Genomic DNA, 26,990 nt, shown 5'->3' with positions numbered 1-26,990 from the left:
TATTGTCATCATCAACTCGGCTTGCAGCATGGCTTGCAGGCATCATGGGAGACGTCTTCCCCGCGCCCGCCTTAGACGGTGTGATCCGCGGCCATCTGATGTCGTATCAAAATATAATTAACTAAATATGTATTATTCCACCCAGTGTCATACAAGTAACAACATACAAGTGAAGTAGTGTTATGTGTACAAGACTTGAGCCAGTATCAGGTAAGTGCACATTTTACCCAAATTCATTCAAACTTCTGCTGCGCGTCTTTGGCATGACTTGTTGCGTCACTGCCGTGCGAACTTCTTTACGAAACTGGTAGCCCGTGCATTGAACTTCTCCTGAGTAAGATAAAAAATGCAATTCTTTCCACAAAATTTGCTCTCGATTATTTTCTTTCGCCACCTCATGATTATCAGTGTAGCACGTTTCATTGCCAACTCCCGCTGCCCACTGCTACATTCGGTTTCATCATCCTAGCATCCAGCTATTCGATAAGGAGTTTTATGACCAGCCACGCAAATAGCTACCAACCAAAATAGAACAGTAACGGTAAAACAGTAAACATTTAAAAAAAATAGAGGTGACTAATATACTCATTTAGTTATTTTCAAATTTCTGGAAACAAGCACCCTCATTGAAACTCTAACACTTTGCCCTTGTCTTCACTTATCTGAATGACATGGCCAGCAAGTTTACATGAAGCTGAAGTTAGCGGCCACTTCTTTTGAAGAGAATAATACGGTACAGTTAAATATGTTTACGGTACTAGAAAAGTGTTAAATTTTCTTGAGATTTGCCTGGAAACCCCCTTGCGTAGGGGATTGGCGAATGGCGTGCACTACTTTCCACGCGGTAGTGGAATGACTGCGAGTTAGTGCATAGATATAATCTGCATGGCGTAGCGTCAACAGTTTTGAATCTAGTTGCAAATCGTCCTGTGAGTCAATGGCGTTGCAAGGCAACTGTCTTGAAGTAAGATAAAAACTGACGATGAGAATTATAGTGGAAATACACCAGCTTCCAGAGAGGGTTTAGTAATCAACATTAGTGCACTTGGTGGACTAACTTGGGCTACTAGCTTCAGCTTCATCAAGTTTACAAAGGTGCAAATTAAAAAAGGCTTTGCTTCTTTGGTTTATTGAGATCTGATTTATATTTAATGAAATATTTGTGCTTTCTCGATCCGAATATTTTGTACAAATAAGATAACAATTTTTGTTGCCACATTGCTGTGAATGCAAGGTATATTTGTGAACCATGGACTATGTCTGATCCACTAACTGCCTCTTATTTCCTTGATACGTAAATAAAAAGGATAAGGATTGCGAACTCAGGGTGTCTAGTGCTCAGGGAGTCTAGTGCTCAGGGAACATCTTTAAACAAGAAATTGATAGGCAATTTCATGTTCATGGAGGTTTCAGGAAATTCCCAGAAATTCGAGTTATTTCTGGAATTTCGGATTTTTTTCTCTATCTAATATGATTTTTTACCCTGGTTTTGTCAACACCATATAATGCAAACATTTAATTTTGATAGTATTTTATTTAGCCACTGTGGCAAATCTGCTCTTCTTAACTGATGGCATTATTGAATACAGTGCTATATTTGTGCGCCATGTGAGTTCGATTTACTCATCTACATTACACAATCTAGTCATTTAAGTAGTAGAAGTGGTGTTTTTATTCAGAAAAAACCCTTATAAATCAGTGAAAAATTTGGAATTTTCAGAGAATTTTATATTTCTCAGTCACTGGACACCCTGTACACTGGACCAGAGTCCTTAGTTCACAAGTATAACCTTAATAAATTGACCGATAGTAATGCCTGAATGTCACAAAGAACCCTTATCTTTTATTTACAGATTATATGTGTGTGTATATTGTATATACTCATTGAGATGCCTAAGGTATTGAAAGATTCTCGGTATGTGACGAGAAGGCAACGAAGACGTCAAATTAAAGAAGAGTATCGGAAACTCTGTAATACCAATGACAATTCATCGATTCCTCGCCATATCCCAGCAACAGTTTGTACTTGTACAGATACAAAGTCTAATACAGCTGAGTTCAACAATGGTGGCATTACTGCAGACGTACAGCTTGATCCAATAGATTCCAACAATATTGCCTTAAGTGAACCTATTCACGAAAACCTCAATGATAATGTCAACTTTAGTGACAGTAGTGGTGGTAGCTTGCCTCAAAAATGCAAGCCGGACCCTAACATTGATAAATCAGACTTACGGAATGATCTTCGAAACTGGGTTGTTAATTGTTGCATCAATCATAGCAATGTTAATGCTTTATTGAAAATTTTAGTTAAACATGGACACGACGTACCTCTAGATGCAAGAACTTTACTTCAAACTCCTCGAAAGCTGGAAATTATTGATATGAGTCCTGGGCATTATTATCATTTTGGTCTAGCGCAAGGTTTAGTAAGAAGTGTTGCCAAGTATTATTCAACTGAAAATTGTCCGAAAGAATTACAAATCAACATTAATGTCGATGGACTTCCCTTGACAAAAAGTTCAGGCAGCCAATTTTGGCCTATACTAGCATCTATCGAAACAGATTTTTACACCGAACCCTTCATCGTCGGTCTATATCATGGTAATGAGAAGCCTCATGATAGTAATGAATTTATGAAGTACTTCACCGAAGAGTGTGATAGGATCATTGATGCAGGTTTGAGTATAGGTAATAAAACAGTTCCCATTAAAATTAATGCATTTGTTTCCGATACACCTGCGAAATGTTTCATTACTGGAACCAAAGGGCATAACGCTTATTTTGGCTGTGGGAAATGTGTGCAGGAAGGAGAATTCATTGATAATCGAGTGACATACCCTGAGACAACAGCAAGATTACGAACTAACGAATCATTTAGACTGAAAACCAATGAAGAGCATCACAAAAAAACATCTATCCTTGAAAACTTATTTATCGACATGATATTAGATTTTCCAATAGATTATATGCACTTGGTCTGTTTAGGTGTAATGAAAAAACTGTTACAGTTTTGGATCAAAGGAAACAAAGATGTTAGAATGACAAATTTTCACCGTAAACGAGCGTCAGATCTATTACTATCATTAAATAAATCCATATCAAAAGAATTTTCGAGAAAGGCAAGACCTTTGGAGGAAGTAGATCGGTTCAAGGCTACTGAACTACGACAGTTGTTATTATATACTGGACCAATAGTATTTCTCGATAATTTGCCGAGTGACAAATACAATCATTTCCTATGCTTGAGCGTTGCGATTCGAATTTTAGCGAGCCCTGAATACCACATAAAATTGAACGATTATGCCAGACAACTGCTACAGTATTTTGTTGAATCTTTTCCATTACTCTATGGTCACCAGCATGTGTCATACAACGTGCATAATTTGATACACCTTTGTAATGATGTAAAGTTGAAAGGGCCTCTAGATAAATTTAGTGCGTTTAAATTTGAAAATTATATGCAAAAAATTAAAAAGTTATTAATAACATCCAGCAAGCCTTTAGCACAACTTATAAAACGTCATCAAGAAGAATGTAAAATCAACGTCCAATCTGAAAAATTTAAATATCCAATCATAAAATATGCAAACATTGAAGAGACCAGTAATGGCAAAAAAAACATTCAATCTATTCGGTATCGTGATTTTTTTATAAGTACAAAAATTCCTGACAATTGCTGTTGCTTAAAAGATGGTGCAATTATCGAAGTATCGAGAATTCATCTCGAAAATAAAATAATATATCTAACAGGTCAGAAATTTTTAAACCCGAAATCATTCTTCAAAATACCATGTGAATCTTCAAAAATTGGAATACAACTTGTTGATAGACAGCATCAACTTGTGAAAGTTTGCATTTCCAACATTAAATTGAAATGTCTAAAATTCAAATTAACCGATAGTGAAAATGTGGTCACTCCATTGTTGCATCATTCATAACACGTAAAGTAATTATAAATATCATAGTAAAAACACAACGTCATTCTTAAATTCACGATTTATCTATTTTAAATTTCCCGCTTAGTCCCGCGTGTCACAAATGTTCGCGCTCTCGCTTTTTCTACAGATTTCCGGGCTGGCTGGTGGCCATATTGTTTTATTACGCATTTCGGTCGTAGCTCCCACGTGTCCAAGTATTGAAGTTTCGCATTAAATAATTTAATTACTTGAAATACATAGATCGATTGATCTCGATTAGTGTTATTGCGTCCAGTGCAGTCAGTGCAGTTAGTGTTGTACGCAGTCATTACGTCATTCTCACGATATATTCGGACTTCAATAATCAACCGACTGATCAGAATTGGTTCTGCCGGTTACATCTACACAATCTATAGGTAATTTTATTTGAATATTTTCCTATATAAATCGAATATCTTTTTTCATCGATGCGTCTATTTACACGGTTCCGTGATCCTATTTAAGTCACGTAAACGGGCACGTAACCTAAGTAGAGTTACGCTAAATCTAACCTAAAAATTCACAAGTTATGCTTTGCGGGTGACAGACACCGGCATCGTGGCTTCTATCGCGCGCGCGTGTATTTTCGACATCAAAGATTTCGAACTCATTTTAACCTCTTCTGCATGATATTTTACTCAGATGTAAAACTTACACGTGAATTGCGCGACTGATTGTGAGTGTCCCTCAACCATGTGGATAGCCGCCTCGTTTTGGGATGCTCGAAATTTACGTATACAAATTTTTGCAATTCTGTACATAACCGTCCAACATGCGATAGCCAGACACAAGCCGCAAAATATACGTAGTTGGTGATCGCTTTATCGCTGTTAATTATGATTAGACGAACACGCTATGATAATTCATCAACTGTCCTCTTTTTCCATTCAAGAAACATGCCGTTGCCCTACGCTGTTGTATCTTTTTCAAATGATGATTCTGACGATGAACAAGTGACATCTGAGGTCCCGAGTTGTTGGTTAACTCCCAACAATACAAAATGCTGGTGGCCTATGACAAAAAACATAAGTGCATTCATGGTTAAAAAAGTATTGCCCGATACTGAAGATCCTAAGTGGGAATTGTACGACGTCATATTCGAAAACTATTTTGGTAAAGTTTCTATTTATTTATTGTCTTGAGCAATGATCAAGATAGGCAAAAATCTGTCGATTAATTATATCACAGTCGATGTTTTAAATTATATCATCGTAAACTTGCTCGATTTAACAGTATTGTTGCGAATACAAGTCAAGGTTTTTTCATGGTGGATGTGCTCGAAAAACTTCTACTTTACTTATATGCTGGTTTTCTTTAGAAGGTATATACAGAAAATAGTTGCTTAAATGAAGCCTTGTATTCACAAAAATACAGATGATTATCAGGTCATGCGTAGTTGGGTAATAGTTAGAAAAATTTCCTGAATACCATACCAATAAACATTAATATTAATTTTAATGTATTATGTGTTTAGTATTTGCATTATTAGAAAATGAAAGGTTCGTCGAAGTTCCGGTCAGGAAGAAGAAGAATTTAATAGTTGAAAAACGTGAATATACAAAATCGACGTTTCGGCCGGGCCCTGCCGACCATCCTCAGGAAATAAAATCTAAATAGTTAACAAAAAATAGGATGCTTCAACAAAACAAATCAGAGTTGAGAGCATGGAATATGTTTAACAATACAATATTTGTTGTTTTACAGAATTAAGTGAAAATTAAACAGTTTTAACGCAGCTGTCAAAGTGACAGTTTTAGGTTACGTGTCAAAATTTGAAGATAGGTTAATCAGATGAAAAATTGGTTTAAGAGAAATGAAAATTTGTCAGAAGAAAGCTTATTAATAATTTGGAACAAAGGAGATGGGAAAAGATTAAATTAATTTAGAAAAGATTACTCACAAAAAATGACAACCGGTACATGCTTAGATGTTGTTAGTGGTACAGCATTTCGGACGGAAGTGAAGGTTAGCGGGGAACCATCCGTAAATCTATGTTGTTGATCACGTGTGAGATTTGAACTGTGCTCGAAAGTCATGGAGTACAAAGGCAGTGACCAATCAGGAGTAAGGGGCGTTACTGTTTTGAGAACCAACGATAATGTAGACTAGAGGATGTTGGAGTATAGGTGGCTAAGATTTTCGATATCTGTACGTTTGTTAACCGAGTTCCTTTTGTTCTTAGAGATATGTATCATTTCTTTGATAATGCGTTTGTACCAATTCGGTTCTGTAGCAAGGGTTATAGAGTTGTTAAAATCGAAATTGTGACCCAGGGTCAAAGCGTGATCTGCTAAAGCGCATCTTTCAGTGACATGGCATTTGATATTAGAACGATGACCAGAAATTCTATTTTTTAGGTGTTGTGACGTTTGTCCAATATAACTCATGCTACAGTCTCGACATGGTATTTTATATACACAGTTGATTTTCTCTAAATTAGGAGTAACAGATTTAAGATGAGAAAAAAGAGACAGTTTGGTAGTATTAGATATTTTAAAAGTAATTTCAATTCCCTCGTTCTTAAGAATTTTTTGGATTTGGCTAGATAGATTTTCTACATACGGTATAGAGATAGAGTTTTTAAATTTATCATTAACATCAGTTGGATTGTTGGAGTCTACATTCCAATCAATCGAGTTGTACATTTTTTCTATTCTATACTTTTTGATATCATTGATGAATTTGATAGGGTAGCCATTGGAAGTAAGAGTTGTTTCTACAAGTTTTAAATTCTTTTTAAGGAATTGAGGGTTTGATATTTTAAGGCAGCGATCGAACAAGGATATGGCGACAGATTTTTTGTGTTTGATGGGATGATGTGAGTTGAAATGAATGTATCTCCCAGACCAGGTTGGTTTATGGTGCCAATCTAAGATTATGGTGTTATTGTGGTTGATTACCATAGTGTCTAAAAAACTGATTTTTCCATCTTTTTCCAACTCGAGAGTGAATTGGATACGTGGGTGAAAGCTGTTGAATTTATTAAGAAGGAGTTGTAGATTTTCGTTTTTAACACACGTTATAATATCATCGACGTAACGATAGTAAAAAGGTAGGCTGAAAGGAAGATTTGAAATGATTTTTTTTTCTAAGTGTTCAAGTACCAGATTCGCTACTACTGGGCTAATCGGTGAGCCCATTGCTACGCCAAAAATTTGTTGGTAGAAATTATCTTTGTAGGCGAAATAGCATGAATCTAGACACAGTTTGGTGGCGGCTAGGAATTCTTTTTTATTAATGTTAGTGTGACCTTTCAAATTGGGCCAGTTTTTACTGATGATCGATATCGCTAGTTTAGTTGGAATGTTGGTAAACAATGATTTGACATCTAGGGATACTAACAGGTGATTAGGCGGAATTGTTTTTCCCCTGATTTTGTTTACAAAGGACCAAGTGTCCTTGATGTGATAGTCTGATGTACCTGTTATGTTAGATAAGACACAAGAAAAAAATCTCGAGATTTTGTAGGTGGGGGAATTGATGTTAGAAACAATCGGTCTGAGTGGAACATTTTCTTTATGAATTTTTGGTAGAAAATAAATTTTAGGAGGAAGAGAGTTATATGTTTTGAGATGTTTAGCCGAGTTGGAATCTATAAATTTTTTTTGTTGCCATAGACTTATCATATCGTTGACTTGTTTTTGTACTTTTAAAGTGGGATCACGAGAGATAAGGTTATAGGTAGTCGAATCATTAAGGATATCTTGACATTTTTGTTCAAACTCCATCTTTTCCATGACGACTGTAATGTTACCTTTGTCGGCATCGGTGACAACTAGGTGGTTATTATGTTTTAAGAATTCCTTGGTATGTTTAACCTTGGAGGTTATTTCAAAGTGAGTAGTGGGAGGATTTTTGCCAAGTTTGTTGCTAATGAGTTGGCTAATATTAGATCTTACTTTGTCTTTGGTGATTCCACTTTTGTTAAAAAGAGCTAATTCTACGCTGCTTACAATATCATCAATAGGTAAATTAATATTATTAAATGGTAAACCGTGATTAGGACCGAGTGATAAGGTATCTTTAATTTCAGAAGGTAAATCTGTCTTAGATAGGTTAACTAACCAATTATTATTGTGAAACTCTTTAGGAGTATGTATAAATTTAAGTTTGTTGAATTTTCTAATATTATCTGTCTTAATAGCATTGAATAAACGATTGGCCTTATTTATATCCAAGTTGAAGTTTTTATAATCCAAATTTGTGAAATGGTTCGAGAAGAAAAGGTTGATATTATTATTAAGTTCTTGGATTAACTGCCTTTCTTGTCGATAGCATGTTTTAATTTCAAGCGACAGACACTTTTGTTGAAAAACGCGTAATGCTTTGATGAAAGTTTTTTCACTTTTTAAATGTTGAAGGTTTTTGATTTTAAAATTTAGAAAATTTGGAATAATTCCAAATTGGCGGCATTTAAGGAGGAACACCTTACGGTTTTTGATGCGTGCTAGTTTTTGCCGGTAGTTCCAGATCTTCTTGGTTTGTGAGTGATTTGAAGTTCGGTATGACGTAGGATGACGGTGGTACGAGACGTCCACGAAGCCGTTTCGATGCATTGTGTTTAGGAAAGAAGTTTGTGACCGGGAGGTAGATTGAAAATGAAAGGTTCGTCGAAGTTCCGGTCAGGAAGAAGAAGAATTTAATAGTTGAAAAACGTGAATATACAAAATCGACGTTTCGGCCGGGCCCTGCCGACCATCCTCAGGAAATAAAATCTAAATAGTTAACAAAAAATAGGATGCTTCAACAAAACAAATCAGAGTTGAGAGCATGGAATATGTTTAACAATACAATATTTGTTGTTTTACAGAATTAAGTGAAAATTAAACAGTTTTAACGCAGCTGTCAAAGTGACAGTTTTAGGTTACGTGTCAAAATTTGAAGATAGGTTAATCAGATGAAAAATTGGTTTAAGAGAAATGAAAATTTGTCAGAAGAAAGCTTATTAATAATTTGGAACAAAGGAGATGGGAAAAGATTAAATTAATTTAGAAAAGATTACTCACAAAAAATGACAACCGGTACATGCTTAGATGTTGTTAGTGGTACAGCATTTCGGACGGAAGTGAAGGTTAGCGGGGAACCATCCGTAAATCTATGTTGTTGATCACGTGTGAGATTTGAACTGTGCTCGAAAGTCATGGAGTACAAAGGCAGTGACCAATCAGGAGTAAGGGGCGTTACTGTTTTGAGAACCAACGATAATGTAGACTAGAGGATGTTGGAGTATAGGTGGCTAAGATTTTCGATATCTGTACGTTTGTTAACCGAGTTCCTTTTGTTCTTAGAGATATGTATCATTTCTTTGATAATGCGTTTGTACCAATTCGGTTCTGTAGCAAGGGTTATAGAGTTGTTAAAATCGAAATTGTGACCCAGGGTCAAAGCGTGATCTGCTAAAGCGCATCTTTCAGTGACATGGCATTTGATATTAGAACGATGACCAGAAATTCTATTTTTTAGGTGTTGTGACGTTTGTCCAATATAACTCATGCTACAGTCTCGACATGGTATTTTATATACACAGTTGATTTTCTCTAAATTAGGAGTAACAGATTTAAGATGAGAAAAAAGAGACAGTTTGGTAGTATTAGATATTTTAAAAGTAATTTCAATTCCCTCGTTCTTAAGAATTTTTTGGATTTGGCTAGATAGATTTTCTACATACGGTATAGAGATAGAGTTTTTAAATTTATCATTAACATCAGTTGGATTGTTGGAGTCTACATTCCAATCAATCGAGTTGTACATTTTTTCTATTCTATACTTTTTGATATCATTGATGAATTTGATAGGGTAGCCATTGGAAGTAAGAGTTGTTTCTACAAGTTTTAAATTCTTTTTAAGGAATTGAGGGTTTGATATTTTAAGGCAGCGATCGAACAAGGATATGGCGACAGATTTTTTGTGTTTGATGGGATGATGTGAGTTGAAATGAATGTATCTCCCAGACCAGGTTGGTTTATGGTGCCAATCTAAGATTATGGTGTTATTGTGGTTGATTACCATAGTGTCTAAAAAACTGATTTTTCCATCTTTTTCCAACTCGAGAGTGAATTGGATACGTGGGTGAAAGCTGTTGAATTTATTAAGAAGGAGTTGTAGATTTTCGTTTTTAACACACGTTATAATATCATCGACGTAACGATAGTAAAAAGGTAGGCTGAAAGGAAGATTTGAAATGATTTTTTTTTCTAAGTGTTCAAGTACCAGATTCGCTACTACTGGGCTAATCGGTGAGCCCATTGCTACGCCAAAAATTTGTTGGTAGAAATTATCTTTGTAGGCGAAATAGCATGAATCTAGACACAGTTTGGTGGCGGCTAGGAATTCTTTTTTATTAATGTTAGTGTGACCTTTCAAATTGGGCCAGTTTTTACTGATGATCGATATCGCTAGTTTAGTTGGAATGTTGGTAAACAATGATTTGACATCTAGGGATACTAACAGGTGATTAGGCGGAATTGTTTTTCCCCTGATTTTGTTTACAAAGGACCAAGTGTCCTTGATGTGATAGTCTGATGTACCTGTTATGTTAGATAAGACACAAGAAAAAAATCTCGAGATTTTGTAGGTGGGGGAATTGATGTTAGAAACAATCGGTCTGAGTGGAACATTTTCTTTATGAATTTTTGGTAGAAAATAAATTTTAGGAGGAAGAGAGTTATATGTTTTGAGATGTTTAGCCGAGTTGGAATCTATAAATTTTTTTTGTTGCCATAGACTTATCATATCGTTGACTTGTTTTTGTACTTTTAAAGTGGGATCACGAGAGATAAGGTTATAGGTAGTCGAATCATTAAGGATATCTTGACATTTTTGTTCAAACTCCATCTTTTCCATGACGACTGTAATGTTACCTTTGTCGGCATCGGTGACAACTAGGTGGTTATTATGTTTTAAGAATTCCTTGGTATGTTTAACCTTGGAGGTTATTTCAAAGTGAGTAGTGGGAGGATTTTTGCCAAGTTTGTTGCTAATGAGTTGGCTAATATTAGATCTTACTTTGTCTTTGGTGATTCCACTTTTGTTAAAAAGAGCTAATTCTACGCTGCTTACAATATCATCAATAGGTAAATTAATATTATTAAATGGTAAACCGTGATTAGGACCGAGTGATAAGGTATCTTTAATTTCAGAAGGTAAATCTGTCTTAGATAGGTTAACTAACCAATTATTATTGTGAAACTCTTTAGGAGTATGTATAAATTTAAGTTTGTTGAATTTTCTAATATTATCTGTCTTAATAGCATTGAATAAACGATTGGCCTTATTTATATCCAAGTTGAAGTTTTTATAATCCAAATTTGTGAAATGGTTCGAGAAGAAAAGGTTGATATTATTATTAAGTTCTTGGATTAACTGCCTTTCTTGTCGATAGCATGTTTTAATTTCAAGCGACAGACACTTTTGTTGAAAAACGCGTAATGCTTTGATGAAAGTTTTTTCACTTTTTAAATGTTGAAGGTTTTTGATTTTAAAATTTAGAAAATTTGGAATAATTCCAAATTGGCGGCATTTAAGGAGGAACACCTTACGGTTTTTGATGCGTGCTAGTTTTTGCCGGTAGTTCCAGATCTTCTTGGTTTGTGAGTGATTTGAAGTTCGGTATGACGTAGGATGACGGTGGTACGAGACGTCCACGAAGCCGTTTCGATGCATTGTGTTTAGGAAAGAAGTTTGTGACCGGGAGGTAGATTGAAAATGAAAGGTTCGTCGAAGTTCCGGTCAGGAAGAAGAAGAATTTAATAGTTGAAAAACGTGAATATACAAAATCGACGTTTCGGCCGGGCCCTGCCGACCATCCTCAGGAAATAAAATCTAAATAGTTAACAAAAAATAGGATGCTTCAACAAAACAAATCAGAGTTGAGAGCATGGAATATGTTTAACAATACAATATTTGTTGTTTTACAGAATTAAGTGAAAATTAAACAGTTTTAACGCAGCTGTCAAAGTGACAGTTTTAGGTTACGTGTCAAAATTTGAAGATAGGTTAATCAGATGAAAAATTGGTTTAAGAGAAATGAAAATTTGTCAGAAGAAAGCTTATTAATAATTTGGAACAAAGGAGATGGGAAAAGATTAAATTAATTTAGAAAAGATTACTCACAAAAAATGACAACCGGTACATGCTTAGATGTTGTTAGTGGTACAGCATTTCGGACGGAAGTGAAGGTTAGCGGGGAACCATCCGTAAATCTATGTTGTTGATCACGTGTGAGATTTGAACTGTGCTCGAAAGTCATGGAGTACAAAGGCAGTGACCAATCAGGAGTAAGGGGCGTTACTGTTTTGAGAACCAACGATAATGTAGACTAGAGGATGTTGGAGTATAGGTGGCTAAGATTTTCGATATCTGTACGTTTGTTAACCGAGTTCCTTTTGTTCTTAGAGATATGTATCATTTCTTTGATAATGCGTTTGTACCAATTCGGTTCTGTAGCAAGGGTTATAGAGTTGTTAAAATCGAAATTGTGACCCAGGGTCAAAGCGTGATCTGCTAAAGCGCATCTTTCAGTGACATGGCATTTGATATTAGAACGATGACCAGAAATTCTATTTTTTAGGTGTTGTGACGTTTGTCCAATATAACTCATGCTACAGTCTCGACATGGTATTTTATATACACAGTTGATTTTCTCTAAATTAGGAGTAACAGATTTAAGATGAGAAAAAAGAGACAGTTTGGTAGTATTAGATATTTTAAAAGTAATTTCAATTCCCTCGTTCTTAAGAATTTTTTTGGATTTGGCTAGATAGATTTTCTACATACGGTATAGAGATAGAGTTTTTAAATTTATCATTAACATCAGTTGGATTGTTGGAGTCTACATTCCAATCAATCGAGTTGTACATTTTTTCTATTCTATACTTTTTGATATCATTGATGAATTTGATAGGGTAGCCATTGGAAGTAAGAGTTGTTTCTACAAGTTTTAAATTCTTTTTAAGGAATTGAGGGTTTGATATTTTAAGGCAGCGATCGAACAAGGATATGGCGACAGATTTTTTGTGTTTGATGGGATGATGTGAGTTGAAATGAATGTATCTCCCAGACCAGGTTGGTTTATGGTGCCAATCTAAGATTATGGTGTTATTGTGGTTGATTACCATAGTGTCTAAAAAACTGATTTTTCCATCTTTTTCCAACTCGAGAGTGAATTGGATACGTGGGTGAAAGCTGTTGAATTTATTAAGAAGGAGTTGTAGATTTTCGTTTTTAACACACGTTATAATATCATCGACGTAACGATAGTAAAAAGGTAGGCTGAAAGGAAGATTTGAAATGATTTTTTTTTCTAAGTGTTCAAGTACCAGATTCGCTACTACTGGGCTAATCGGTGAGCCCATTGCTACGCCAAAAATTTGTTGGTAGAAATTATCTTTGTAGGCGAAATAGCATGAATCTAGACACAGTTTGGTGGCGGCTAGGAATTCTTTTTTATTAATGTTAGTGTGACCTTTCAAATTGGGCCAGTTTTTACTGATGATCGATATCGCTAGTTTAGTTGGAATGTTGGTAAACAATGATTTGACATCTAGGGATACTAACAGGTGATTAGGCGGAATTGTTTTTCCCCTGATTTTGTTTACAAAGGACCAAGTGTCCTTGATGTGATAGTCTGATGTACCTGTTATGTTAGATAAGACACAAGAAAAAAATCTCGAGATTTTGTAGGTGGGGGAATTGATGTTAGAAACAATCGGTCTGAGTGGAACATTTTCTTTATGAATTTTTGGTAGAAAATAAATTTTAGGAGGAAGAGAGTTATATGTTTTGAGATGTTTAGCCGAGTTGGAATCTATAAATTTTTTTTGTTGCCATAGACTTATCATATCGTTGACTTGTTTTTGTACTTTTAAAGTGGGATCACGAGAGATAAGGTTATAGGTAGTCGAATCATTAAGGATATCTTGACATTTTTGTTCAAACTCCATCTTTTCCATGACGACTGTAATGTTACCTTTGTCGGCATCGGTGACAACTAGGTGGTTATTATGTTTTAAGAATTCCTTGGTATGTTTAACCTTGGAGGTTATTTCAAAGTGAGTAGTGGGAGGATTTTTGCCAAGTTTGTTGCTAATGAGTTGGCTAATATTAGATCTTACTTTGTCTTTGGTGATTCCACTTTTGTTAAAAAGAGCTAATTCTACGCTGCTTACAATATCATCAATAGGTAAATTAATATTATTAAATGGTAAACCGTGATTAGGACCGAGTGATAAGGTATCTTTAATTTCAGAAGGTAAATCTGTCTTAGATAGGTTAACTAACCAATTATTATTGTGAAACTCTTTAGGAGTATGTATAAATTTAAGTTTGTTGAATTTTCTAATATTATCTGTCTTAATAGCATTGAATAAACGATTGGCCTTATTTATATCCAAGTTGAAGTTTTTATAATCCAAATTTGTGAAATGGTTCGAGAAGAAAAGGTTGATATTATTATTAAGTTCTTGGATTAACTGCCTTTCTTGTCGATAGCATGTTTTAATTTCAAGCGACAGACACTTTTGTTGAAAAACGCGTAATGCTTTGATGAAAGTTTTTTCACTTTTTAAATGTTGAAGGTTTTTGATTTTAAAATTTAGAAAATTTGGAATAATTCCAAATTGGCGGCATTTAAGGAGGAACACCTTACGGTTTTTGATGCGTGCTAGTTTTTGCCGGTAGTTCCAGATCTTCTTGGTTTGTGAGTGATTTGAAGTTCGGTATGACGTAGGATGACGGTGGTACGAGACGTCCACGAAGCCGTTTCGATGCATTGTGTTTAGGAAAGAAGTTTGTGACCGGGAGGTAGATTGAAAATGAAAGGTTCGTCGAAGTTCCGGTCAGGAAGAAGAAGAATTTAATAGTTGAAAAACGTGAATATACAAAATCGACGTTTCGGCCGGGCCCTGCCGACCATCCTCAGGAAATAAAATCTAAATAGTTAACAAAAAATAGGATGCTTCAACAAAACAAATCAGAGTTGAGAGCATGGAATATGTTTAACAATACAATATTTGTTGTTTTACAGAATTAAGTGAAAATTAAACAGTTTTAACGCAGCTGTCAAAGTGACAGTTTTAGGTTACGTGTCAAAATTTGAAGATAGGTTAATCAGATGAAAAATTGGTTTAAGAGAAATGAAAATTTGTCAGAAGAAAGCTTATTAATAATTTGGAACAAAGGAGATGGGAAAAGATTAAATTAATTTAGAAAAGATTACTCACAAAAAATGACAACCGGTACATGCTTAGATGTTGTTAGTGGTACAGCATTTCGGACGGAAGTGAAGGTTAGCGGGGAACCATCCGTAAATCTATGTTGTTGATCACGTGTGAGATTTGAACTGTGCTCGAAAGTCATGGAGTACAAAGGCAGTGACCAATCAGGAGTAAGGGGCGTTACTGTTTTGAGAACCAACGATAATGTAGACTAGAGGATGTTGGAGTATAGGTGGCTAAGATTTTCGATATCTGTACGTTTGTTAACCGAGTTCCTTTTGTTCTTAGAGATATGTATCATTTCTTTGATAATGCGTTTGTACCAATTCGGTTCTGTAGCAAGGGTTATAGAGTTGTTAAAATCGAAATTGTGACCCAGGGTCAAAGCGTGATCTGCTAAAGCGCATCTTTCAGTGACATGGCATTTGATATTAGAACGATGACCAGAAATTCTATTTTTTAGGTGTTGTGACGTTTGTCCAATATAACTCATGCTACAGTCTCGACATGGTATTTTATATACACAGTTGATTTTCTCTAAATTAGGAGTAACAGATTTAAGATGAGAAAAAAGAGACAGTTTGGTAGTATTAGATATTTTAAAAGTAATTTCAATTCCCTCGTTCTTAAGAATTTTTTGGATTTGGCTAGATAGATTTTCTACATACGGTATAGAGATAGAGTTTTTAAATTTATCATTAACATCAGTTGGATTGTTGGAGTCTACATTCCAATCAATCGAGTTGTACATTTTTTCTATTCTATACTTTTTGATATCATTGATGAATTTGATAGGGTAGCCATTGGAAGTAAGAGTTGTTTCTACAAGTTTTAAATTCTTTTTAAGGAATTGAGGGTTTGATATTTTAAGGCAGCGATCGAACAAGGATATGGCGACAGATTTTTTGTGTTTGATGGGATGATGTGAGTTGAAATGAATGTATCTCCCAGACCAGGTTGGTTTATGGTGCCAATCTAAGATTATGGTGTTATTGTGGTTGATTACCATAGTGTCTAAAAAACTGATTTTTCCATCTTTTTCCAACTCGAGAGTGAATTGGATACGTGGGTGAAAGCTGTTGAATTTATTAAGAAGGAGTTGTAGATTTTCGTTTTTAACACACGTTATAATATCATCGACGTAACGATAGTAAAAAGGTAGGCTGAAAGGAAGATTTGAAATGATTTTTTTTTCTAAGTGTTCAAGTACCAGATTCGCTACTACTGGGCTAATCGGTGAGCCCATTGCTACGCCAAAAATTTGTTGGTAGAAATTATCTTTGTAGGCGAAATAGCATGAATCTAGACACAGTTTGGTGGCGGCTAGGAATTCTTTTTTATTAATGTTAGTGTGACCTTTCAAATTGGGCCAGTTTTTACTGATGATCGATATCGCTAGTTTAGTTGGAATGTTGGTAAACAATGATTTGACATCTAGGGATACTAACAGGTGATTAGGCGGAATTGTTTTTCCCCTGATTTTGTTTACAAAGGACCAAGTGTCCTTGATGTGATAGTCTGATGTACCTGTTATGTTAGATAAGACACAAGAAAAAAATCTCGAGATTTTGTAGGTGGGGGAATTGATGTTAGAAACAATCGGTCTGAGTGGAACATTTTCTTTATGAATTTTTGGTAGAAAATAAATTTTAGGAGGAAGAGAGTTATATGTTTTGAGATGTTTAGCCGAGTTGGAATCTATAAATTTTTTTTGTTGCCATAGACTTATCATATCGTTGACTTGTTTTTGTACTTTTAAAGTGGGATCACGAGAGATAAGGTTATAGGTAGTCGAATCATTAAGGATATCTTGACATTTTTGTTCAAACTCCATCTTTTCCATGACGACTGTAATGTTACCTTTGTCGGCATCGGTGACAACTAGGTGGTTATTATGTTTTAAGAATTCCTTGGTATGTTTAACCTTGGAGGTTATTTCAAAGTGAGTAGTGGGAGGATTTTTGCCAAGTTTGTTGCTAATGAGTTGGCTAATATTAGATCTTACTTTGTCTTTGGTGATTCCACTTTTGTTAAAAAGAGCTAATTCTACGCTGCTTACAATATCATCAATAGGTAAATTAATATTATTAAATGGTAAACCGTGATTAGGACCGAGTGATAAGGTATCTTTAATTTCAGAAGGTAAATCTGTCTTAGATAGGTTAACTAACCAATTATTATTGTGAAACTCTTTAGGAGTATGTATAAATTTAAGTTTGTTGAATTTTCTAATATTATCTGTCTTAATAGCATTGAATAAACGATTGGCCTTATTTATATCCAAGTTGAAGTTTTTATAATCCAAATTTGTGAAATGGTTCGAGAAGAAAAGGTTGATATTATTATTAAGTTCTTGGATTAACTGCCTTTCTTGTCGATAGCATGTTTTAATTTCAAGCGACAGACACTTTTGTTGAAAAACGCGTAATGCTTTGATGAAAGTTTTTTCACTTTTTAAATGTTGAAGGTTTTTGATTTTAAAATTTAGAAAATTTGGAATAATTCCAAATTGGCGGCATTTAAGGAGGAACACCTTACGGTTTTTGATGCGTGCTAGTTTTTGCCGGTAGTTCCAGATCTTCTTGGTTTGTGAGTGATTTGAAGTTCGGTATGACGTAGGATGACGGTGGTACGAGACGTCCACGAAGCCGTTTCGATGCATTGTGTTTAGGAAAGAAGTTTGTGACCGGGAGGTAGATTGAAAATGAAAGGTTCGTCGAAGTTCCGGTCAGGAAGAAGAAGAATTTAATAGTTGAAAAACGTGAATATACAAAATCGACGTTTCGGCCGGGCCCTGCCGACCATCCTCAGGAAATAAAATCTAAATAGTTAACAAAAAATAGGATGCTTCAACAAAACAAATCAGAGTTGAGAGCATGGAATATGTTTAACAATACAATATTTGTTGTTTTACAGAATTAAGTGAAAATTAAACAGTTTTAACGCAGCTGTCAAAGTGACAGTTTTAGGTTACGTGTCAAAATTTGAAGATAGGTTAATCAGATGAAAAATTGGTTTAAGAGAAATGAAAATTTGTCAGAAGAAAGCTTATTAATAATTTGGAACAAAGGAGATGGGAAAAGATTAAATTAATTTAGAAAAGATTACTCACAAAAAATGACAACCGGTACATGCTTAGATGTTGTTAGTGGTACAGCATTTCGGACGGAAGTGAAGGTTAGCGGGGAACCATCCGTAAATCTATGTTGTTGATCACGTGTGAGATTTGAACTGTGCTCGAAAGTCATGGAGTACAAAGGCAGTGACCAATCAGGAGTAAGGGGCGTTACTGTTTTGAGAACCAACGATAATGTAGACTAGAGGATGTTGGAGTATAGGTGGCTAAGATTTTCGATATCTGTACGTTTGTTAACCGAGTTCCTTTTGTTCTTAGAGATATGTATCATTTCTTTGATAATGCGTTTGTACCAATTCGGTTCTGTAGCAAGGGTTATAGAGTTGTTAAAATCGAAATTGTGACCCAGGGTCAAAGCGTGATCTGCTAAAGCGCATCTTTCAGTGACATGGCATTTGATATTAGAACGATGACCAGAAATTCTATTTTTTAGGTGTTGTGACGTTTGTCCAATATAACTCATGCTACAGTCTCGACATGGTATTTTATATACACAGTTGATTTTCTCTAAATTAGGAGTAACAGATTTAAGATGAGAAAAAAGAGACAGTTTGGTAGTATTAGATATTTTAAAAGTAATTTCAATTCCCTCGTTCTTAAGAATTTTTTGGATTTGGCTAGATAGATTTTCTACATACGGTATAGAGATAGAGTTTTTAAATTTATCATTAACATCAGTTGGATTGTTGGAGTCTACATTCCAATCAATCGAGTTGTACATTTTTTCTATTCTATACTTTTTGATATCATTGATGAATTTGATAGGGTAGCCATTGGAAGTAAGAGTTGTTTCTACAAGTTTTAAATTCTTTTTAAGGAATTGAGGGTTTGATATTTTAAGGCAGCGATCGAACAAGGATATGGCGACAGATTTTTTGTGTTTGATGGGATGATGTGAGTTGAAATGAATGTATCTCCCAGACCAGGTTGGTTTATGGTGCCAATCTAAGATTATGGTGTTATTGTGGTTGATTACCATAGTGTCTAAAAAACTGATTTTTCCATCTTTTTCCAACTCGAGAGTGAATTGGATACGTGGGTGAAAGCTGTTGAATTTATTAAGAAGGAGTTGTAGATTTTCGTTTTTAACACACGTTATAATATCATCGACGTAACGATAGTAAAAAGGTAGGCTGAAAGGAAGATTTGAAATGATTTTTTTTTCTAAGTGTTCAAGTACCAGATTCGCTACTACTGGGCTAATCGGTGAGCCCATTGCTACGCCAAAAATTTGTTGGTAGAAATTATCTTTGTAGGCGAAATAGCATGAATCTAGACACAGTTTGGTGGCGGCTAGGAATTCTTTTTTATTAATGTTAGTGTGACCTTTCAAATTGGGCCAGTTTTTACTGATGATCGATATCGCTAGTTTAGTTGGAATGTTGGTAAACAATGATTTGACATCTAGGGATACTAACAGGTGATTAGGCGGAATTGTTTTTCCCCTGATTTTGTTTACAAAGGACCAAGTGTCCTTGATGTGCATTATTAGTACATATTTCCGATACCGTAGTTGTTTTACTACCTGAAGTTCTGAATCTTCATTTGAACGAAAATTTAAAGAATTTACCATGTTATTTTGTCAGCCAAAATTCGGGAAAAATTGAAACTTGATTTCAACAGTAGAGTTTAATTTTTTGACACTTCAAGTTTCAATTTATGGAAAATTTTAGTAAAAACCAGCCTAGTATATAAACCTGTTGCAATTTTCGTTTTAATAAAGGTTTGGAATTTCAGGCATGTAGCTTTTATTCCATGAGAGTATTAATATTGTATATTATTAGTCCAATGAATCTGAAGATATTGCCTTCAGGTCACACATTTGATTGGGTGAAGAGCTACAGCTTCTTAATTATAAACAGCAGGTGTCTATAAGACCTGGAAATCTGGAAAAGCTGGAAATGTCAGGGAATTTGTACTGTCTGGAAAACTCAGGGAATCTTGTCTCATTTCACTAAGTCGGGAATTTTTTTCGAGTCTTCCAACCTTTTAAATCTCAAATTCAACGCCTCAAACATCAAAATTTGTTATCACGCTTCCCAATGCATGTCTTCACAGTCATGGGAAATTGATAATATTATTATAAAAGTACAGCACTATTTTCAGATAGGTCTCTAACTGAAGTAGCACTGTCATGATCTACTAATACTTTCGATTGCCTGTGACTAAACAAATGTTACATGCAAAACAATGGTCAGGGAAAAAAATTAATTTGGTACTGAAACACCTAGAAAAGTCAGGCAATTTCTGATTTCAGATTTGATGGCAACCCTGATTAACAGCAGAGATAGTGGTATTTACATGATCAGATAAAGTAAACAAACATATAATTATTTGGACATTTACCAATAGCTTGAGAGTCCCAATAACCATATGTTTTTTATCAACTGGATTGGTCAAAAACGTCAAGTTACTAGGACTGTCCAGCATTAGGTTCATGTCTAATGATTGGTTCATTTACCTTATTTGCCGTGATTTTCAGACTCGTTTCTTTAAAGAGAATTAATGACCAATATATTTTCAATTTTCGTTTTGTTCTCAATTTATGAATATATTTTTTGTTTACATGCAGAGAGTTTGGAAAAAGCCAGAAAAAAAGCTGAGAGTATTTCATCAAGTGATGAACAAAATATACCAGATAGAAAACGGATTCAAAGAAAAAAGAAATCTATGTCACAAAAAAAAATTATTGGAAATTCAGACAGCGAACAAGAAATGTCATGCAGAAACATGCTTAAAAAAATTCCTGATCTACCACATAATTACGTCACTAACAACAGCATGCAGTTCGATATTGAAAATATTCCTGTTATTTATGAAGAGACCGATGAACCAAAAGGTATATAAATCCAAAGTCATGCAGACAAATATTCATCTTCGTACATACAATGAACACATGATCAGGACTAGTGTAATTTGTCCCATTCTACATTTGTTTTTCTAATCCATTTCAGGTTATCCATTAACACAAACTAACATGACTTTTGACTGTCAGGCACCCACATCAAAGAAATCAGGTACACATTTTTGTATACAACAATTATTCAACACGACTGTGGTTTATGAATGACGTGACAAACACGTAGAAAATGATCAAAATTTGGAGTGTTCTAAATAAAATCGCCACTTGTAATTTATAATGATCATTATATTGGTAGAAATTATTCTCATGTGCTTTTGAGCCTTTGATGATGTTCATGGGTACTCTACATTGAAATAGGCGAACCCATAATTTTGTCATTGAAAGATTTTGTTGCGTAAATCAGTTTTGAAGCTAAAAAGTTATATGAAAATTTATGTGCTGTTATATTAAAAGTCACAAACTGAAAGTCACGAGTTTTTTGTATTTTGATAATTATATACGTAGTTTATTATAACATCTTGTATTAATTTGCTCACAATGTTCAAAAAATTAATTCATAAGAAAAAAAGAATCTACATTTTTTTTTCTCATCATCTTTTCTGTGTCCTTCAATCTTTGTATAACAAAAATTTGAATAATTTATTGAAATTTGAAACTTTCCGGAATTGATTATTGCCCGCGAGAATATATGTTTATATGAGATATGTTTTCCAATAAAAATTTCCTGAATCAGAAGATACATAGCTGAAGTATCCAGCATCTTGGAAGCTCGAGAGCCCATGACTTTGATGCCTGAAATAGATTAGTCTCCTGGTATTTATATTTCGAAAATTACTAGTAAATGAGTATTCCAGAAATGGCTTTCTTAAATGAGCTAAGACCTGGTACACTATTGCATTTGAAAAGTGAACATACTGTTTAAACAGCAATTAATTAAAATCAAGATTGTACAAGTTTCTGGTAATAGTATAGCCCCCCCAGTGCACTTCCAATTTTTGGCATTATCATCTATCATATTACTGCAGTTTTACTATAATTAATGTAACTTGATGAGTAATCAAAATACTTCTGAGATACGTGTAGTGATTAAGTTGACTGATGACTTTCATTCTAGACTCCATTTCAATTAGAACACTGAATTGCAGTCCAGTAAAGACGTTTTGTGCGTTTACAATGACATCATCAACCGATAAGCCTCACGAAACATTAACACAAAATGGTAATTTCTTTCATTCTACTTACAATTATAGTGTTCGTTATCGATTTTGTAGAAGCAATAAGTTACGTATCAAGCTCAGTTGTGAGCAAATAATCGTGCATACACAATGCACTTTATACGTTTCTCACACTTGCGTATTCTCATGTTCATATATACTCTTTATTGTCAGATTCACTTAAAACCACACGCAACGTCCCAAAAGTGTTATCGCAGCAAGTACTTACCAAAGCTCCAATTGAAACAGGTGATGTCAACTACATAATATCATGGCATGATATTTCTTGGTCTAAAACACCTTTAAAAAAATCCCTGTAGTCTGTATTAGTTTGTCAATTCGAAAAAGTTTTTGGGGGTTCGAGGCATTTTGCGTTTATATAGTTAGATTGTACCTGTTGGGTACTTTTCAGGTCCTTTTCCTTCTCTTTACTTGGAACACGCCTAGAAGCCGTAGGCCTTGAATCACACAAAAACTTTTTCTTGCCCTTTTACGAAAATACTGCCTTTGTAGCATGTATTTCATAAAACTGCATAAAAATATCGATATTTTTATCTACAGAGCAGAGATTACTTGTAGCACCAAGTTCATCACTACCAGTATATGATGCAATAACTACCTCTTTGCCATTGTACACATCTAACAGATCAGATGCGTATACACAAGGTACCTACATTTGTGACCATCTCATTGTCAGTATAGCACCGAGACTGTAACTACAAAAGAAGAATTAATGTAGTTGTAAACTGTATGTGTATACGACTGTCAGTGCCACCAAACTTGTGATTCAGAACTAGTTTTGGAAAATTGGCATATCTGTTAACAATAACATGAGGTTGATTTCCCTGTAGTTAAATCTCGGTGCCATCATTCTGACATTTCTAAATTTGTTCTAATATTTCATTATGGTATTTTATAGATAGGTCCGAGTCTTTGGTACGAATTATTGAAGGTTTGTATTATCCTCTACGTAATGAATTAGTGGTCAGATATGACAGTCTTATTGAGTAGCAGAATAATCAATCGTATTTTCCTACAGATAATTTTAATAAATTATTCAAAAAAGTTGCTGAAATAGCAGTAGAGGTAAAATCTTTGACAGCAAGTTTGAATAAATTACAAACAAGATTTCATGATGACACCGACACCCCTGCAAGTGCTGAACTGCTCATGATCACAGATTCGTTACCATTTCCTACAATTGATAAACTGAAGGACTTTGAATACCAATTGGAAATAAATGCTACCCTAAAATCTAGTGTGGTGAGTACTTGAATAGTGTTACTCTTGTTAGCTCGAAAATTTGATATTGGAATGACAGTAGAACCCTTGAGTTTATGGTAGCTCAAATCGAGAACGATTCTTTAGGAAGGTCTTAGATTAGAAGACTCAATGTTTGAGAGAAACAATGTCAAGAAGCTAACCGTTTCTATTATGTATTAAATTTGTACAAACGTTATCAATGTGGTAGCAGTTATAAATCCCACTGGATTTAAGAACTCGCAGCCCATTACCCAAGAAACACAGAATAATATCAACTCATAAAGTGAAAGTCAGTACACAGCTTCAGCTGAACGAAAACGTTGTGAAGCCACAGACCGGACGTGAAATATCTGTCTGAAGTTTTGATGGATCGAACTTGATCCGCAATTCAAATTTTCGTTGACTTAAAATACCAAAAACAAACAGCTAATTCAGATTAATTGTTAATCCCAAGTCCACGGTTTCATTCCTGCAAACAATTGTCTAAATTAAGTTCTTTGCTTTTCGACATTTTGCATTAGCGAGAATTTGAGAATAATAAGTTTGATCGACCAAAATTTCGGAAACATGGTGAAATCATTTTTGCCTCCTAATTAGGTAATTGAAACAGCTCTTATTTGATTAAATCAATTGGCTTCTTGAAATTTTCTTACTGTATATTTTGATTTTCAATTTTCAGAAGAAAGCAACTATTATGACAAAGTACGGCCATTTTGGATCATGCTATGTATAAAATTACGTGTTATATGTATTCGTTGCACTTTTTGCTATTGATTTTCTCCCTACATTGAAGCGTAAAACAATTTGAGAAATTTCATGATAATTTCTTACGTCTGTTTAGAGGTTTTTTTTCTCAGAATATATGCGAAAATGAAATCCCAAAATTATATAAGTATGAAGAATGTACGAACTAATTTATTCTTCAATTTTCTTGAATTTTATGTCATAGAATTGATTTGTTGACCATTTTGAATAACCGTAGGGATCATATTTCAAACGAATTGGAGGTAGCGGAGCAAAAGATACTACATTGCGTATTCTTCGAAGAGTTTTCTCAAATGCAGTGGCTCAGAATTGTTCCTGGTTGGGCCTACGTGATAATTTTTCAGTCCAAAATTTGGCTATAATAAAGATCACCAAAGGTATTAATTATCAACAATCAAGTAATAATCAATTCATATGATAAGAATCTTAAGATTGAACCTCAGGCAATTTTTTTTGCCACTCATGTACACACATACAATTGAATTTTACGGACAGCATTCTTAGTTATTAGAACTTACATCAAAGTGAAGTACTCATAATCTTGTTGTAATGTTGCTGTGCATGAAGTAGCACTGGATAGCTAGTGAGTGCCGAAAATTATCACAGAGATGAAACGATATTACAAGTGTGTCAATAGCGGCCAATTGCACATTGCACTAGTTTTCAGATTTTTATGTCTCTATAAACAAATTTTTCTTTACATTCAGCAAGGTTAGAGATTGTGTTACGTTATTTCATTTCAATGCGATCTGGGAAGTAATTTCTGCACAAAAAATTCGGTAGAGAATTTAGTTCGCTAAATTACGTATATTGGGATAGTGGCAAGGGGCGAGAAAAAAATCGCATGATGTTGAGTCTTAATTATGTATGTAAGTACAATATATGCTAGCAATAGTTATTGCTATTGCAATTAATCTTTGCGATACCACTAAAGTCTTCTTCACTTTGTAATGCCATTGCAGAAAAATTTCACCGCGAAGTGGATTTATCCAATGTAATTCATCTGATTCAGACTCGGAATGTTCCTTTCCCTTATAAAAATTAGATCTATTTTTATTTCCTAGATGCAGTAATGGTGAATTATAACATGACGGACAAAGAATTTGAAGAAACTTGCAGTGAGTGGTTCCGTCAAGGAAAACAAAGATTTATCAGAGAAGAGAAGGCGAAGGCCAAAGCACGAGCATAGAGGAAGCACGAGCAATCGCACAAGTTCATACTGTAAATTAACCACAGTTCAACGAATTGGAGTCAATCTTATATTTAATTTCAATTTATTCTTGTTTTACAACTTACATCTGTACTGGCTCAAGTTAATTCATGATACTCACCTACAAACTGCAATTCATATAGATTTTTAAGTTCATTTGATAGCTTTCATACCTTCATATATCTTAATCTTAAATAGTTTGAAGCTAATTTCATACCTCGAATGTTTACGGTGCAGTAGTTTCACATCAAAACCACAATTGTATCATGTTTACCATGTACTTTGTGGTTTTGTAGTAAAACTCCATACTAACAGTATAAATATTGTCCCACTTTCCGGTGATGTGAGCAACATATTCGACATGGAGTTGGATAGAAAAATTATAAACAAACTACACGGAAAAATGATATAACGGTAGTTACCTTGCGAAGCCACTATATATAGCCTATACGTTCATTTTGAATTTACGTATTTTTGAAAGGATTCCAATTCTTGTTTTATCGCGAAATATAATACCATATAATACAGCCACAAGTTACATTACAGGCACATCAGTGTTGACTTGATTCCACATAGGTTATCTATGTACCTAAGTAATTTTTTGTTTAGTTCCGTATACGTTTCATAACGTAAAAGTCAGATACTGGTTGTAGTATTACTCTTTTTAAATGTTCATTATCATATGATATGTAAAGTACAAAATACCCTGGTGGGAATTTCTACGAATTTCTAGGGAAATTGGAACAGTTTTCATTGAAAATTATTGTTTTTTTTTTTTTGTAGTTTATCAACAAATTGTAGATCCCGTGGTTCATTTGAAAAATTGTAGATTTTTGTAGTGATTCAGAAAACCTCGTTTTTGTCAATCAAATTGGAAAGAACTATAATTTTTTTTATAAAAACCTAAACTTTAATTTTCCTTGAAATTCGGACTGATTAAATTTTCAGTTACGTTCTTATGGCAATTTTTTTATTTACTTTTTCCTATGGGCCGTTCGAGTCCTCAGCGCTTATTATAGATTGTGATTGATATCTACTATAGTACCTGAATATTGTTACTTATGTGATACTACGGGTGAAATTGTGAGATTCTTATGATCTCCAAGAACCATGTTAAGTAGTGTGTACTTATTTCTCGCTGTAACACGTTGAATTTTGATATTCTATTACCTGTATTATATTAAGCAAAATACGTATAACGGTATTGTATACCCGTTTCCCTATTGTCACTTGTATGACACTACATCTTGATTTTCTAGATTCTAGTACCTTTGTTATTTTGTTATATTACTCATTTCTAGCTGGTTACTTTTATGACACATGGTATTTCGATATTCTGGGTGGTAATAAATAATCTTTTCCATATA

The 26,990-nt window shown here is 34.4% G+C and overlaps 2 protein-coding genes across 8 annotated transcripts; both read left to right on the top strand.

The window, feature by feature from the left end:
* Positions 1 to 3,849, top strand: LOC124292994. The gene is made up of 3 exons (XM_046731885.1): positions 1 to 210; positions 1,854 to 3,606; positions 3,833 to 3,849. Exons 2-3 carry the CDS (start codon positions 1,890 to 1,892, stop codon positions 3,847 to 3,849), a joined length of 1,734 nt encoding a protein of 577 aa, XP_046587841.1. The 5' UTR covers positions 1 to 210; positions 1,854 to 1,889.
* Positions 3,579 to 26,990, top strand: LOC124292887. 7 transcript variants are annotated; one of them, XM_046731377.1, is made up of 12 exons: positions 3,579 to 4,336; positions 4,852 to 5,072; positions 20,566 to 20,601; positions 20,881 to 21,147; positions 21,263 to 21,325; positions 22,286 to 22,390; positions 22,560 to 22,634; positions 22,947 to 23,051; positions 23,305 to 23,337; positions 23,425 to 23,648; positions 24,631 to 24,790; positions 25,478 to 26,990. In XM_046731377.1, exons 2-12 carry the CDS (start codon positions 4,856 to 4,858, stop codon positions 25,600 to 25,602), a joined length of 1,410 nt encoding a protein of 469 aa, XP_046587333.1. In that variant the 5' UTR covers positions 3,579 to 4,336; positions 4,852 to 4,855; the 3' UTR covers positions 25,603 to 26,990. The 7 variants fall into 7 exon arrangements, with proteins under 7 accessions (XP_046587333.1, XP_046587336.1, XP_046587334.1 ...); XM_046731380.1 differs by having other exon boundaries at positions 25,459 to 26,990; XM_046731378.1 differs by lacking the exon at positions 20,566 to 20,601.

This window comes from Neodiprion lecontei, chromosome 2, assembly GCF_021901455.1.
Source record: "Neodiprion lecontei isolate iyNeoLeco1 chromosome 2, iyNeoLeco1.1, whole genome shotgun sequence".
Classification (NCBI taxonomy): domain Eukaryota; kingdom Metazoa; phylum Arthropoda; class Insecta; order Hymenoptera; family Diprionidae; genus Neodiprion; species Neodiprion lecontei.
The sequence above is the reverse complement of the archived record's forward strand: the minus strand, read 5'-3'. Positions and strand labels throughout refer to the sequence as shown.

Excerpts from the sequence above, each read along its gene's own strand:
- LOC124292887 (XM_046731377.1), top strand. The coding sequence starts at position 4,856 with ATGCCGTTGCCCTACGCTGTTGTATCTTTTTCAAATGATGATTCTGAC. Across the intron at positions 21,326-22,285 it reads ACCCACATCAAAGAAATCAG|ACTCCATTTCAATTAGAACA; the intron begins GTACACATTTTT and ends CTTTCATTCTAG. Across the intron at positions 23,649-24,630 it reads CTACCCTAAAATCTAGTGTG|GGATCATATTTCAAACGAAT; the intron begins GTGAGTACTTGA and ends GAATAACCGTAG.
- LOC124292994 (XM_046731885.1), top strand. The coding sequence starts at position 1,890 with ATGCCTAAGGTATTGAAAGATTCTCGGTATGTGACGAGAAGGCAACGA.